General features: G+C 43.8%; 1 protein-coding gene across 2 annotated transcripts in view; it reads left to right on the forward strand.

The window, feature by feature from the left end:
* STAC (SH3 and cysteine rich domain) overlaps nucleotides 1-12,487 on the forward strand; it is a 63,210-nt gene extending 50,723 nt beyond the window's left edge. For both annotated transcript variants that reach the window (XM_010024807.1, XM_010024808.1), the window contains 5 exons: nucleotides 722-786; nucleotides 1,679-1,767; nucleotides 3,280-3,331; nucleotides 3,469-3,606; nucleotides 12,389-12,487. In XM_010024807.1, coding sequence (XP_010023109.1) covers nucleotides 722-786; nucleotides 1,679-1,767; nucleotides 3,280-3,331; nucleotides 3,469-3,606; nucleotides 12,389-12,487 — 443 coding nt within the window. The remainder of the gene's footprint in view (nucleotides 1-721; nucleotides 787-1,678; nucleotides 1,768-3,279; nucleotides 3,332-3,468; nucleotides 3,607-12,388) is intronic.
* Nucleotides 12,488-14,771: the final 2,284 nt, after the last annotated feature.

The following is a 14,771-nucleotide window of genomic DNA, read 5'->3' on the forward strand; positions in this document are numbered from 1 at the left end:
AACAGAGTGAGGCCCTCAAGTCGGTGTGGTCAGACCACGCGGATGAGCACAACGTGGGGCATTTTCAGGTTACTCGCTGCAGATACCAGCTCACACGTTGTCTTCACATTCACACATTGGGCTTTATGACTACAATATGCCTACATTTTATCAGAGAATATGTGCTTGTGTGTGTTCATGGATACATATTACCTTGTACAAGATCTTTTTTGCGCACACGGTTGCTGCTGTTTCATCTATCTTTGTTACAAGAACACTATGTTTTTCCAATGTCTAAACACAACTCCCTACTACCAAGAAACCTCATAAAACTTCCAAGTTGTCATTTATAGTGACGCATTTGCAGGTGCTTTTAAACAGAAATACTGCTGGTCCTAAACATGAAAATCCAGCATTCAGTGTGAGGAAGAGGCTGAAGGAGTTCAAACAGTAACGCAGTCGGGGGACCTAGGTTCTATTGCCAGAGCTGTACTTGTGTATATTCACCTGATCAAAAAGGTTTATTTGCTATGATTGGAAATTCTTCAGGATAAAGATTATTTTGTGCTATATGCCAGTGGTGTATGTGGTTTTGTTGGGGGTGTAGAAAGGTTCAGGTGAGAACACAAGGGATCAGAGAAATTAAGGGGGAAAGGAAGCAGATTAACAAAATAAAAGTGATCCTGCTGAGGCGAAGAGTCTTCAACTACCCCTAAAATGTCATGTGTTTTCTTTATTTCAGTGTTTACATACTCTGAAAATGGCACAGAACACTTTGGAGAAGAACCAAAAAGTATACATTCCCTGGTATGGGCATACGTTTTGTGAGAATGGAATGGGAATGGGAAGTCATGTAAAAGTCTTGTTTTTATAGATAGCTGAGGCCCTTGAGTAGCTCTGCTGGGGCTCTATTCTGGAGGAGCACTGATATCTGACTGTCATGTTCCTATACCATTTCTGGGCCACTGGCCACAGTTGGGAGCAATATACAGGACTGGATGGCTCTTTGGTTTACCTGTTATGGACTCCTTTATGTTCTGCTTATTACAAACTGGTATTGTGAACACAGAAGATCCAGTGTAGAGGATATGTCATTACAACAGAACGCCAGGAACAGAAAAATCACAGATATGGTTTGGAAAATTATTTGGGGTTTGGTTTAGGTGCTTTTTTCCCCTCCAGAATACCAGTGGAGAAAGCAAGGAGAGAGAGCAGCCGGTCCTCTCTGTGGGAAGCCCAGCACAAGCAGCTTTCTGATGACAAAAGTGGTTTTTCCGCCCTGGTTTTTGGACCTGTGCATGTAGAGCTCTAGCTCCATCCATAGCAAGGACTGCTTAATAAAAATACAATGCGAGTGATACACTGCTGGGCTCATAAGAGTCATGCATTAACAGAGAGCAAAGAGCAGACTCATTTTTAAGATCTCACCCAAAAGACCAACTTGTGCAGATTTCTGCTTGTGTTCTTTGGAAGCCTGGAATTTGATCTTGGGGTTCAAAGAATCTTATTTCTAAGTGAAGGTAGTTACTGCCTTAGTGGTTCACAATGTATCTGGGCCACAGTCGTCCAAGGTGTGAAAGGAATGAGATGATTCTGGCTCATTTCTTGGAAGAGCAGGCCCTGGCTTCTCAGTCTCTAACGAAGTGAACTGTGTGTACAGGACAGGTATTGAAATTTCTCTTTCCTTTCTTTCTTAAAGGGACCATTTTATAAAAGCACGTTACAAATGAACACCTATGTTGCCTTGTACAAATTTGTACCACAAGAAAACGAAGACTTGGAGATGAGGTAACAAAACATTTGTTAGTTGGTTTGATCTTTGTGAACCGAGGGTCATATGGTTGTATATGGCTTTGGCGGGGGGGGAGGTTTCACTCTGATATCTGTACTAAGCATTTCTTATAGATGTATCCGTTTGTAGCTATGAAGATATTCTCATAGATAAAGAGCTGGTGAACACCTTTTTTTTGGCAAGGACACAATAGGTAAAGAGTTTCAAAACCACTCACATCACTGTAGGAGCAGGATGGCTTTTGGCTAGAAATTACTCAGTTGTTTTGGTTTTTCAACCAGCATTTTTCACCTAGGAATTCCTCCCCAGCTCTGTGCTAACTTAACCTTCCTTTCTCACCTCAGCAACATCTAATTACTCCAAACACATTGGAACAGCTTCCCAAGAAGGGCTCACGATAAAAACCAGCCCTGTTGTCCTAGTGACAGCACCTTTGTGGGAAAGCTGGGAAACACTGGTTCAGGTTGTGCAGTGTTAGAAGACTGAATGTCTGCTTCTCCAGTTGTCAGCAGCAATGATAATCACTTGGAAAGTAAACCCAAAAGGGCCAGCTACATCCTGGACAGGGCCACATCTTCTTTGTGTGCTCTTCAAGAGTCCATTCAATAGGACCCATATCCATCCTATGCTCCAGGCAAGCTCTTGTGCCGATACCTCAACAATACAATGAGCCTAACAAGGAACGGAGGGAAAGCTGAATAATTAGGGAGCAACCATTAATTTTATTAGGATCAAAGAAATGCCTGTTATCAAGCAGGAAGAGCTTTCTGGCATTAATCTGTTTGGAAATGGGCTGCTCCTTACTTTCTACAATGCAGTGCTATTTTAATAACATACCAATGTTGATGAAGTGCTTCCAGTGGGGGGAAGGAGGTCAAGTAACTGTTCAACTACCTGCATACAATCAGCTCAGCACATTTTGCTATCAGCATTTCCAGCCAAATTATTCTCCTAGCTCTGCTTTGGAACTAGTCAGCTGGATGCTGATACTTAGCAATTACCACCCTGCACCACACATTATAAAGGTAAATATGTCCCATTGAAATCAAAAAGACATTCTCGGGCAGAATTATATCCCTGCTGACTAATTGCCTTTGTCAGTTAAATAGAACTATTTTCCTGCTGCCTTCCTTCTGCAATCACAGCTTGAAAACACAGATGATAAAGTGGTGTGTCCCAACAATGTGAAATGTCTTGAAGTAACAAGATAATGCCTGTAACAAATAGGGGCTGTATTTTAAACAGTTTCTTATTAAACAGGAAGCAAAAATTCCAGTTCACAGATGTTGTCTCAAAATAAAGATCCAACCCAAACATACAGAGATTCTCTCTCTACATTGCTGTGCATGACTGAAGTAAGCCTTGCTGCCTCACTGAGTCTACCTGCAGTGAATGCTCAGATAAAATGACCAGGAAAAGACCTCCTTCTTATTAGAAGGTAATTGTGGAAGCTGATGCAACATAGCAATTAAGACTCACCTTAACCACTATTCCTTTTCTAACTACAGGCCAGGGGATATGATAACTCTTCTGGAAGACTCCAATGAAGACTGGTGGAAGGTAAGTGCATATTATTTTTTACCTGTTTTCTTTCCAAAGGGAAAAATAATATAACAAATAACAAGTTATTTCCAATACTGAACTTGCTTGCAGGCTGCTTATATTAACAATCTTCTGCCTGTATGTTTTCTCCACAGGGGAAAATTGATGACAGAACTGGATTTTTTCCTGCTAACTTTGTTCAAAGAGTGCAACACAATGAGAAGATTTACAGGTGTATCAGGACATTCATCGGCTGCAAGGAACAGGGACAGATAACTCTGAAAGAGAACCAGGTAAGTTCCCCTGTGCCGGATCCGCACCGGACTTCAGCATCCAGCAGTCTGACGCATGACTGGGGGGACTGTTGTGCAAGATGAGCACAGGCAGATGCTGTTCACTCTGGTTTTACTACAGCATTTATTATTTGTACAGTAATAGTGTCTAGTAGCTAGTTAAGAGCAGTGTTGGCCCTGTGCAAATGCGTGCACACTGCCTAACGTAGCCTAAATTTTCACTCACAGACATTCATAAGGGTACTTTGCACTTTATGCACTCTGCTACTGACTTCAGAGGGACAGCTTGAAGAACACAGCCTTCTAGAGATAGACCGTGTGTGCTTGATAAATGATCTGGTTTTCTACTCACTATTAGAGCTAACCTAAAAGACAGTGGCTCTCTTCCCCAGACCTCAACTTACCTAAAGATGTGAACACAGCTCATTGGTTTGGCATCAACAGGAACTGAGTTAAGACAGCACCAAATCAACCTGTAAATCTTAAGTTTCACTCTTGTTCACCAGTTGCAAAGTATCTTCAGTCATTAACTGCTTGTGCCACCACTTACACACCCTCTCTACAGGCTGTAATTAATTCTTAACTAGAGGTGCTGCTGTGAGTTAAAGTACATCACGTGCAGTGAAGACTCTCTGGGTCCATTCACCCTGGCGTGCTCTCAGCAGCTCCTTCTGCTTCGTGCCCTTGCTGGGTTCACTAGGCGAAAGCCACGGCCACCACTGTAAGATTTGTCTTTGATCTGATTTTAAACATGATTTTTAACACTAAAAACATCCAAGTGTCAAGTCTCGTGATGCTGCTATCAATGCTTGCTGGGGTAAAGTGAGAAAAGAATGTGGCTCAGAACCTGCACTGAGGGACAGTCAGGTTTCTGGTGTAAGCTCATTAACTAGGAGGATGGCTGACTAAGGGTGATGCACAGCTGAAGTACTCCGACACCTGGACAAAATAGGTAGATTTTTCTCACTGCATCTTGTGAAGAGTCATGTTCTTCCACCTTGTTAAGTATTTCTTTTCCTTTGGCAATTGATGTCATATCACCAGGATTTGTTCGCCTTGAAGTGCCTGGACAGTCACTGATTTTAATGAAGGAGAGCAGAAGTCAGTTTCAGATGGACTTCAGGGCCATCAATTTTTCCACATGGAACTTCTGTAACACTTCTTTGGTGAAGATTAACTTACACTTTTGCTGCTGCTGTCTAGTGGCATAGCAAACCTTACAAGTGCCAACAACCCTTGGATTTACACAGCTTTTTTAAGGAAGGCACAGCAATACAGTGACTAGAATATATTTTAACTGCCCCTGTGCACATAGTACATTGGGCAGCCCTGAAGTTGCTTGAAAGAGAGAACAGTGCTTCGTTATTTTCTTTTTTTAACCCAGCACCTCATTTGATGGTTTATGTGTGTGCACATGGAGGAAAAATAGTATTACCAAAGCAGATCGAGAGGGTTTGCACCCTTTGTGCTCTAGAATGAGCAATACACAAGGGCAAAGCCTGAGGAAATAGTAGTGTGGGAATATGGCATGGCAGCATGAGGGAATGCTCATGGTCTGAGTCCCTTCTCATCAGTGGACATACCAGATCCTCTTTGTTAGTGTAGCTGCTGCTGCAGACGGCAAGAACCCAGCTTCTTGCCTCATTTCTCACAAACTCACACTTTCCAAGTGGGCAGATCTGGCAGCTTCATTTAAACACAAGGTCTTCCTATTGTTCCTATTTCATAATAGACTCACAAGGGAGCTTGTAGTCAGGGGCGCACCATCAGCTGTGGTAGGGCAGGAGGTAAAGAAAGGGATGAACACATCCTGCCTGTCTTCTGCTTCCTCTGCTTTAGTGAGCTTATTCGGCTCTATCTCAAACCCCTGCGAATGCTGAGGTCGGATGTGAATGCTGCCAGGTGCTCACTCCATGTGAGAGAGGCTTCAGAGGAATGAAGAAATATCTGGTGTTAAACATAAGGGCAGACAGACAAATGCAGAGACATCAGAGGAAAGAAGTGGAACCAACAGATCCCACTCCACCCTTGCACAAACTATCCAAAAGGAGGCATCCAAGTAGCTGTCCCTCCATGCAGGTTTTGAGCATCCCATGGTAGCTGGCAGCATGCACACGACCAGCGTGTAGCAGTGGGACAACAGGAGAACAAGGTCTCTGAACCTAACCTGCGGGATGTGTGTCTGCCACGGAGATCACTGTCTGAATGGCACCATATTTTTGTCCTTTTTTTTTCTGACAGCACAACTTTGCCTTCACTGTGGAAAATCTCCGATTGCAAAAACCATTCTGTGTTTGGGAGGGTTTTGGGGTTTTTAACTTCAAAAAATTATTTCATATTTCCAAAGTCAAATTTTCTTTCTTCTTTCTTCAGCCATTTCTCTTCTTTTCTAGTCCTGTCTTTCCCCATTGTTTTCCTTGTGAAGCTGAGAGAGAGATGTAATAGGAAGGCATAAAAAGGAAAAAGCCATCTGAACAGGGCTTCTGGGAAAAGTTGGGCAGAATTTTGTTTGGTTGGTTGGTTTATTCTCTTTGGGGATGTCTGTGGCACATAACCAGCTGCTTTAGCTGTCTCTGGGCACAGTGTCCAGAGCACTGTGAATGCAGTATATGTACTATGTGCATAGCACTGGCTTATTCCAGGTTAGCAAGAAGGGGAGGTTATCTATTGCTACCAATTCCTGTTAAGTCTCACTTTAGCTAGAAAACCTCATTAACTGACCTGATAAATACTTGTGACTATAGTATGGTAAATAATTGTCTTAATTTTATACTGTTAATTCAGTGGGTCAGATTCTGCAGGGTCTAAGAAGAGCCCAGAGCTATTCTGACAACAAAGGCAAGGATGACATGCCAAAAGGGGTAGATTTAGATTAGACATTAGGCAGAAGCTCTTCCCTGTGAGGGTGCTGAGGTGCTGGCACAGGGTGCCCAGAGAAGCTGTGGCTGCCCCATCCCTGGCAGTGTTCAAGGCCAGGTTGGACACAGGGGCTTGGAGCAACCTGCTCTAGTGGAAGGTGTCCCTGGAGGCTGGAAGTGGAGGAGCTTTAAGGTCCCTTCCAACCCAAACTAGGCTGTGATTCCATGATCAATTATACTGCTTGATGCCCTCCATGGCTTACACTGCAGGTCTCTATCCCTTTTGTGCTTTAGGTGAATGTTCCCAGGTAGAGAGTCTATTCTTCCAAGGCAAAAGGCACTCGCACCAACAAAGGCACAGGACTACCATGAGAAAAGCCATCTCAGGCAAGCAGAGACATTTTGGAAGTTGAAGCACAGGGGGTGAGGCTTTCTCTGGAATCACTGGGCAGCTTCATGCCCTGGGAATAACATTTTGAGCTTCAGCTTCATGCAAACCTTCCTGGCAAAGCCAATGCTCCAGGACAGGCCAGAGGGAAAAACAACTCAATTTGCTCACCCATCTTGAGCAATATGCACGAGCTTGTCTTCACAAAGGAGCCCTTGGAAAGTTCATTAGGAAATGTGGAACCCAGCCTGGGGGGAACGAGAGCACTGCTTCAGACAGCAACCTCTTGGGGTTTAGGTTCACCGACAGACTTGTGGGTCCTGGAACTGTTTCAGAAGCTGACTGGGGACCACAGGGCTCAATCAGGAATCTGCGGGAGAGAGGCAGACATAGGCCCTGACATCAATAAAGCAAGATCATTAACAGGGCAACCAAACCCAGCCAACGTCTCTGGCTTTCCACTCTTCTGAGCTGTTCCACACACAAGAGTGGCTGCATAATTTCCAACTCTGATTGCTTGTGCCACCACTTGGCAATATAATGTTTTCTGCAGCCTGTAACTTCTGCTCTAGCCTACGCGAATTCATTACCACACATTATACAAATGCTTCTTTGCATGACTACAGGCTCTGATCTGACCTCTTTTCACAAAAGGAAAAGTCACCGCATCTCATATATTACCAGTGTTTGGAAAAGTGTCTCTTAAAATGCCTCTAACCTTTTTTGATCATCCTTATATATAAAGGAGTCATAATAATCTATTGTTTGAATGTCTGGGTTTACTCCTTTTATGACATCCTACTTAAATAAAGGAAATAGCTTCTTTAAAACCAAGCTACTCCTGCCCTTCTCTGGCTGCCTCTGACATCTACAGTCGCACTAATGCAAACCACCTTAGAGCTGGGCTTTTTGTGATTAAATAACACAATTGATTTTAAATTGCACAAGCCATCTTGTGCAATAGAAATGACCGCAGACCACAACATTTGTAACAAGACCAGCAACCAAGAGCTCTCTGCCTCATCTACATGTGTGCTGTGAGTTTACATAAAGGTCAGTGCAACGGATCCGTTTTGAGATGGATGTGTTTTGTAAATGCTCTGACGTAGACTAGACCTGTTATCGAAAGCATCTCCCAGCCAGCTTCTGCTGTGGTGGCAGCCACAGCCTCTGAACCAGAGCTGTCAGCCTTGCTGTCCCCTTGGCACCACAGCCCAGGGGACAAACTTCCCTCCTTACCCCAGCACCCCATCACATGGATTTCAGAAAGCCCCATGTATGTTAGCAGCTATGTGCAGATATGATGCAGGCACTCCAGGAGAGCCTGGGAACAGGCTTAAACATATCCATGAGCTCGGGCTTAACAAGGCAGGATTCCAGCCCTGGGGGATCCACCGGTTTTGGGTCTTCTCCTGATGACCCTGGATGCTTTGTCTCTACCTGGCTTTTCACCTCACTGCCCAGGAATTCCTTTGTGTCCCCACATTTCCCATCCTGTGATACTCTAAAAGAAGCTGAACTTCTAAGAGCACGACCCAGCTGCCTTTGAAAGTCAGTTGCGTTACGGTGACCTGTGCATTTGGACTGAACCACGTAAAACACAGACGCGGTGCAGAAGGAGAGGCTGCAGCTCTCACATGCCCCCCAGCTATAACTGCTGCACTTAACAGCGAGGCTTAAGGAGAAAAGTGTCTTTTTCCTGCTGCCTCTGATTTTCATTGACGTCAGTCTTGCTGAACAGGGAGGGGTGTCCTCATTCATTCAGAGACACTGAGCAGCGCACAAGCTTTTCAAGAGTCCAAAACATGCATCCAGTTCAGTCCAGGTCATATAAGTGCTGTAGGTAAAACAAGCTGGTGCTCTCTGTTTTAAAGCTGATATAAACCCTGTCATCATTGTTTTCACTGTGACTAAACAGGTATGAAAACTGAACTACTTACTTTTCCATCCACAAAGCTCACATAAGCAAGAACTTCAGCACAGTGGCAGCAGCAGATGTAGAAACTCGCAGTGACCCTGTGTTACCATTCTTACAGACAAATAGAAGACTTACTTGAGCTTTCAGAGCACTTCACCTGGACTTCAGGCTCCAGGACAGCTCTTGAAACTGCACAGTCATTATAACCAAATTCCTCCTTAATCAGAACCAGTCTGTGGCTGACAGGTGTGTTAAATATATAGGACAGAGAAGATAAGCAATGGATAGCTGCATGAAATTAGAGCAAGCTCAAAATTACTCCTGGACAAAGAGAATTTGCCACTGGAGAGCAAATTCAAAGCACGGGAGTTAGAAGAACAGGAGAGCATTAATGACCTTGCAGCTTAAAGGATCATTTCCTAATTGCTCGTCTCCCCCATCTGCTCCAGGCTGACTGCTGGGTAGAAAAATCCTCAGGGCAGATGCTGACATTCAGACAACAGTCATGATCTCAGTGGTTGGTTTGGGGGGTTTTTGAGTGAGATGAAAGAATTGAGAATCGACTTTATATAACAGTAGATCCCACTTTCAGCTACTTCTGAAGATCACTTGGTGACTGAGAAATAACCCGAGACGCAATTTCTTACTCCACTACTGACCTGTTGAGCTGGATGCAGGGAAAAAACCCAACTGTTGTTTATCTCCATTTGTGTTGCTACCAGATTTACTGGAGAGTGGCTGCTCAGTGGCTCCCTTACCTGGTCAGACCAGCAGCCTTGCCCCCAGAACATGCCAGCCTGAGTAGCTGCCATTTGATCAGGTAGTTTCCAATTTGACACAGAAAATTGTGGTCCCCTGATGGTAGCTGTGGCACCTTGTGCTTTCACAGCATCAAGTTTGGCATCTGTCACCAGGGCAACAGCTCCATCAGGTGAAGTCCAAAACCCTCGATAATGTGGCATATTGTGAGCAAGCTTGTTCTGCCCTCCACACATCCCCTTCCTTGGGAAGGAGTGGGAAAATGCCCTGCCTTCTGACTGCTGGTGTATGCAAAGCTTAGTGTATTAGGGTGGGAGAATTTCAGTTGGAATTTGGGAGAATTTCGGCTGGAATTTGAGAGAATTCACATCAATGCATTTGTATGCAAAGAGAGACAAGTTCTTACAGAACGCCTTGTACTCCTCATGCCTAGTGAAGATCTGAAGTTATTGCTATAGCAGAGCACACCCACTGATACCAAGGAGCACTCAAACCAGCAGCAGAACCAAAAAAAACCCCTCTAAATGAAAGACCAACTCTGCCGTCCTTTTTTGCTCCAAAGATAAAGGAAACCAGTGTTCAGAAAGCTCAGTATTTGTCTTTTGTCCACAAATCATCGTGCTGACAGTACATGACATTGGGGAAAACCTCCGACTGCACAATACGTTCTGCACAGCAACAGAGGTTTAAGCAAGAAATGCATGATGGCAGTAGGCAGTGCAGATCTTCTGGAGATCTATCTTGGGGATTCTTTGGCCCATGCAGAAACCAGGGGTCTTGCAGACATCTTTGGTTAGGAAGAAAGCACAGTGATGGAGTCAGGCATTCCTTTTAACCAGGCTGCAAAGGCTCATTTTCCCACAGCGGGGATCAACTGCAAAGGGGCATCTTTCAACCAAGATGTTCTTTCCCAGTGTTGAATACCCTGCCGTGCTCAGCCATCCTCAGTCTCCTGCTTCTCTGCAGGCTTTTTCTCTCACTGTTGAAGTTTCCATAGACTTAGAGACACAGACCAACATCTATCAAAGGCCAGAAACACCTTTCTGCGTGTGTGTATGTGTTTCAAATGGTGATGCGACTGCGGAGGGGGCAGCTGCTGTGCTAGGCAATCACGACACAAATGGGCTGGGCTGCTTTACAACAGAGCCTGAACTGAACAGCATCAATTCCACACCTCCCACACTTTCCATATCATTTAGCCCAAACAACAATAAATCATTTTATTTGATTTCATGTCAGCTCTGTTGGTGTGCTCAGTCATTCTGCCGCAGGGATCCAATTCAGTTATTGCTCAGTACGTAGCTTAAGTAAGAAAATGAGTCCATTCGCTTTCCAAACATTTGTTTGCAGGTGCCAAGATTCACCTGAGAATTTCTAAATAATGAAGGTAGCAAATATGAAGCAGCTTCACCTCCTTCTTATGACCTTTCCTTTCCCTCTGGTAGCATCACTATTGAAAGTAAATTTTACGTATGTAACAACAGGAGGACAAGCTGGCCCCGACTTCAGATGTGGTGGTATTTAGGAGTCACCGTACAATCCATAACAGTCATGCTGAAATGGATTTAGCCAGGAATACTCTAGGGCCATTTTTTATTTCATGTCATGCCCTCTGAATTATTGTAATTAAACACTGTAAATACCTACAGACAGAGCTTCTGAGGGTGTTAGTCCAGACAGAGGGCTTTAAAGACCTGGCACTGACATCATGTCAGTGACTAACCAGTCAGAGACTAACCAGTGAGTTAGTCTCAAAAGGACCATCAGTTTCCCAGCTATTTTTCAACCTTGTTTGATAAACAGGAAATATGTAGCACTTTCTTTGGCAGAGGTGTCTGAAAACAGCTCTTTATTTTGTGTGGCTCTGTGCTGAAGTGCCCGGTCTAAAGTACCTGTGCTACTAGGCTTCCAAATGGCTTGGTCATTACCAGTAGTGTCTCAGAAAGGCCCCTAAAGTGGAATTATCTGAGATCACAAAGGTCTTCAGGAAATGCAGACCTTTACCACAATGTAATAGTTGTGCTATTGGAAAGACCATATGGTTTCACAACAGCTGCCTCCATTTGCAGTAGGTGTGATGCAAACACACTCACAGAGTTGGATTCAGATCACATACTCTGGTGTCCAAAACAGGCACCTGTAGGTGCAAGGGCTGAGTAAATAACAACCCACTGCTCATCTGAGAAGTACCTGGGCTCCTTGAACATGCAAATATCCTTTCATTCAGATCAGCTGCTGCAAGTGACCCACCTTGGCATCATGATTAGGTGATGATGATGAGAGTGCTGAGGCGCTGGCACAGGGTGCCCAGAGAAGCTGTGGCTGCCCCATCCCTGGCAGTGTTCAAGGCCAGGTTGGACACAGGGGCTTGGAGCAACCTGCTCTAGTGGAAGGTGTCCCTGCCCGGGGCAGGGGTTGGAATTGGATGAACTTTAAGGTCCCTTCCAACACAAACCAGGCTGGGATTCTAATTACTTTTCACCAGCAACTGCTGAGGCAGCCAAATAGCTCATGGTCTGAAATACCCATTCCTCTTCTACACAGACAACTAAATCACACTATCACAGTAGGCTGAAGTTACAATTCAAGTTTCAAAATCTTTGATCCACCACAAATTTCTTAATGATTTTAATGTTTCTTATGTGAATGTGGCACTTGCAGGAGGTGGGGGAAAGGTGACTCTTGAAATATATGAGTTTGAGTTTCTTTTCAAAGCAAGGGAGAATCTAAAAGGGATTGTTCTACTTACCCCAGAAATAACCAGCAGGAAGTCTAACCCACCTGATAAATAGCCTGGAATAATTTGTTGCTTTGATCATGGCAAAGAGTTTATTATTTTCCTACCTTCTTTGCATTCAGATTTGTGTGACTTCTGAAAAAGAACATGATGGCTTTATCAAAGTATACAGCGGGAAGAAGAAAGGCTTTGTCCCCATAGACGTCTTAGAAAACATCTGATTTCAACAACCCACTTGCTGCAGTAGGAGCCCTTTGTTGGCAATGCCTGTCTGCCTCATCTCACACTGTGTCAACCCAGATGGGCTGTCTTGCAGATGTTCAGGGAAATAGAGAGAAAACTGCAACTACGAGAAGAAAAAGACATTTAGACTGCCACAGCGACACTGAGAAATAAGAGAAGTGGAATGTTTGACAGAAAACAGTCAGAAACCAATAGGGAAATGAGACGTTCTTGGATACTAACAAGAATAAGGTAAGGAAAAGAAAAGTCTGGGCTGATTTCTGGTGCAAGACAGCTGCTACACCCTGATGGAGACAGACAGTTTGTTCTGAAGGACTAAACTTACGTCCTGTTCTTGTGTCTTAGAAAACTGTTGGACTGCTTTCTTGTTTGAAGTGTGCGTTTAGGGGGGAGGGGGGAAATACCATTCAAACTGTCCTCGTACTACAGTCCAATGCTTGTAGTAAAGTGTGGCTGTGGTTCTACAGTTTCGTCCCGTTATCAACCGATCAGTTTAAACCTTGGTGTTTAGTCCCATAACGAAGTGGTTTGGAGACACCATGTGAACGTCAGTTCGAGAAATGCACTGTGCCCTGAAAGTTGGCAGCTTTCTCTTTCTGTGCAATCTTCCCATATGAAAGAGTAGCGAACTTGTGTGTCCTTTGTTTTCTCTGTATACAAACAAAAGCTCTCAGCGTGGTTTGGGTGTGATGGTTGCTCTCATAGCTCACAAAAACAGCTGGTCCTCTGGTTCGCAAACCTGCTCAGAAGCATCCCTCTGTGTTGCCTGCACCTTGACGTGGTGATACAGAAATGCTGGGAGAGAGCCACAGGCTTGAAATGTTTTCTATTTTTCTGTGTTTATTGCACTTAAAAGATTTTATATATTAATCCTATTTATAAAAAATAAAAGACTTAACTAACCCCTGGAAGACTGAAAATGCTAGGGAAGGACAGACTGCACCTGGAAGGGAAGTCTGTAACCGCTGAAATCCAGAACTTGTGATAGAAAGGCACTGTCTGAGTATCGTGTTCACACGCCAAAGGCATCTTCTTCATTTGCTGAACAGAAGTTTTGCACATTCAGCAATAAATACACTGTCATTAATTCCTCCTTGGTATAAACCACCATGAGCATCCTGTTAATGTTTTCCATCGCAGAAAGACTGTGCAGACAGCTCTATTTTGTCCATGTAAACCTCCATCTTCAAACATGTTTTGGGCAGATGAACCTCTTGGTACCCAGGAAGGAGCCTGTGGGACCTGTGGATCTTGACCTAACTGTACAAGTCAACCAGTGCCAATCCTGTTGTAGAGCAGGGGCCTTAAGATGACTCAAGACAGGGAACCTAATTTCCAAGTATTTAATTGGATGTAATTGCACCAAATACACTTAAACAGCTTAGCATGTATTATGACGTGGAGATTAAGTGCTATCCCAAAGCTCCCTGCTGAATTCATGCCTTATTTGACCAGATTGAGACTGAATTCGAGTCTTTACTGAGATTAACCCCAAAACGATGTCCTAAATCCTGATACCACAAGAAGAAATTCACATGCTGCCAGGCTAGTGTAGGCTTCTGCAAAGATGACACTATTTCTAAAACCAAGCTACCAGTCCTGCTTCCATGCACTGAGGCATGCACAAGCCATGTCTCAATAGTTACCCTGTTTGAATAGCTGATCTTACTCAAAGCCTTATGAAATCTGGTGCAACTCTCCACATGGCCAGAAGTTCACATAGCAGATCCGTCTTCAGCCTTTCAGAGACACATTTTGCAGCTCTTACGTATCACTTATTGCAGAGGAGGAAGTTGCAGGGGTGGCAACTGCTGAAATGTGGTCCCTCATAACATAAGTTATTGTATCGGTCTATACTAATTAATGTCCTCCTGGCTGATCAAAAGTATCTGATTTCATATCTTCTGTGGGAATATAAGCGATTTATAAATGTTAGGGTTGGTTTTTTCAATTCAAACAATGTACATTCATTCAGCTCATTTTCCTAAGTAAGTAACCAATAAACTTGGTGTGAGGACAAAGGATTCTGTTAAGCCTTAAAGATCAAGAGGGAAACCACTTAGAGATATATTAATCCTCTCTGCTTTGTAAAATCTGTTTTCTAATATTCACCCATTCAAAAGAAAAATTCAAGGTTTGTTAGAATCAAAATATTTGCTACTTTTGATCAGGCCTGGCACGTGGACAAAGGAAATCTGTATTAATCTCTACATATGTGCCGTTGTTTACATGATTACATCATACTGTGATTCCCTCCTCTTT

This window comes from Nestor notabilis, unplaced genomic scaffold (assembly GCF_000696875.1).
Source record: "Nestor notabilis isolate BGI_N333 unplaced genomic scaffold, ASM69687v1 scaffold3632, whole genome shotgun sequence".
Classification (NCBI taxonomy): Eukaryota; Metazoa; Chordata; class Aves; order Psittaciformes; family Psittacidae; genus Nestor; species Nestor notabilis.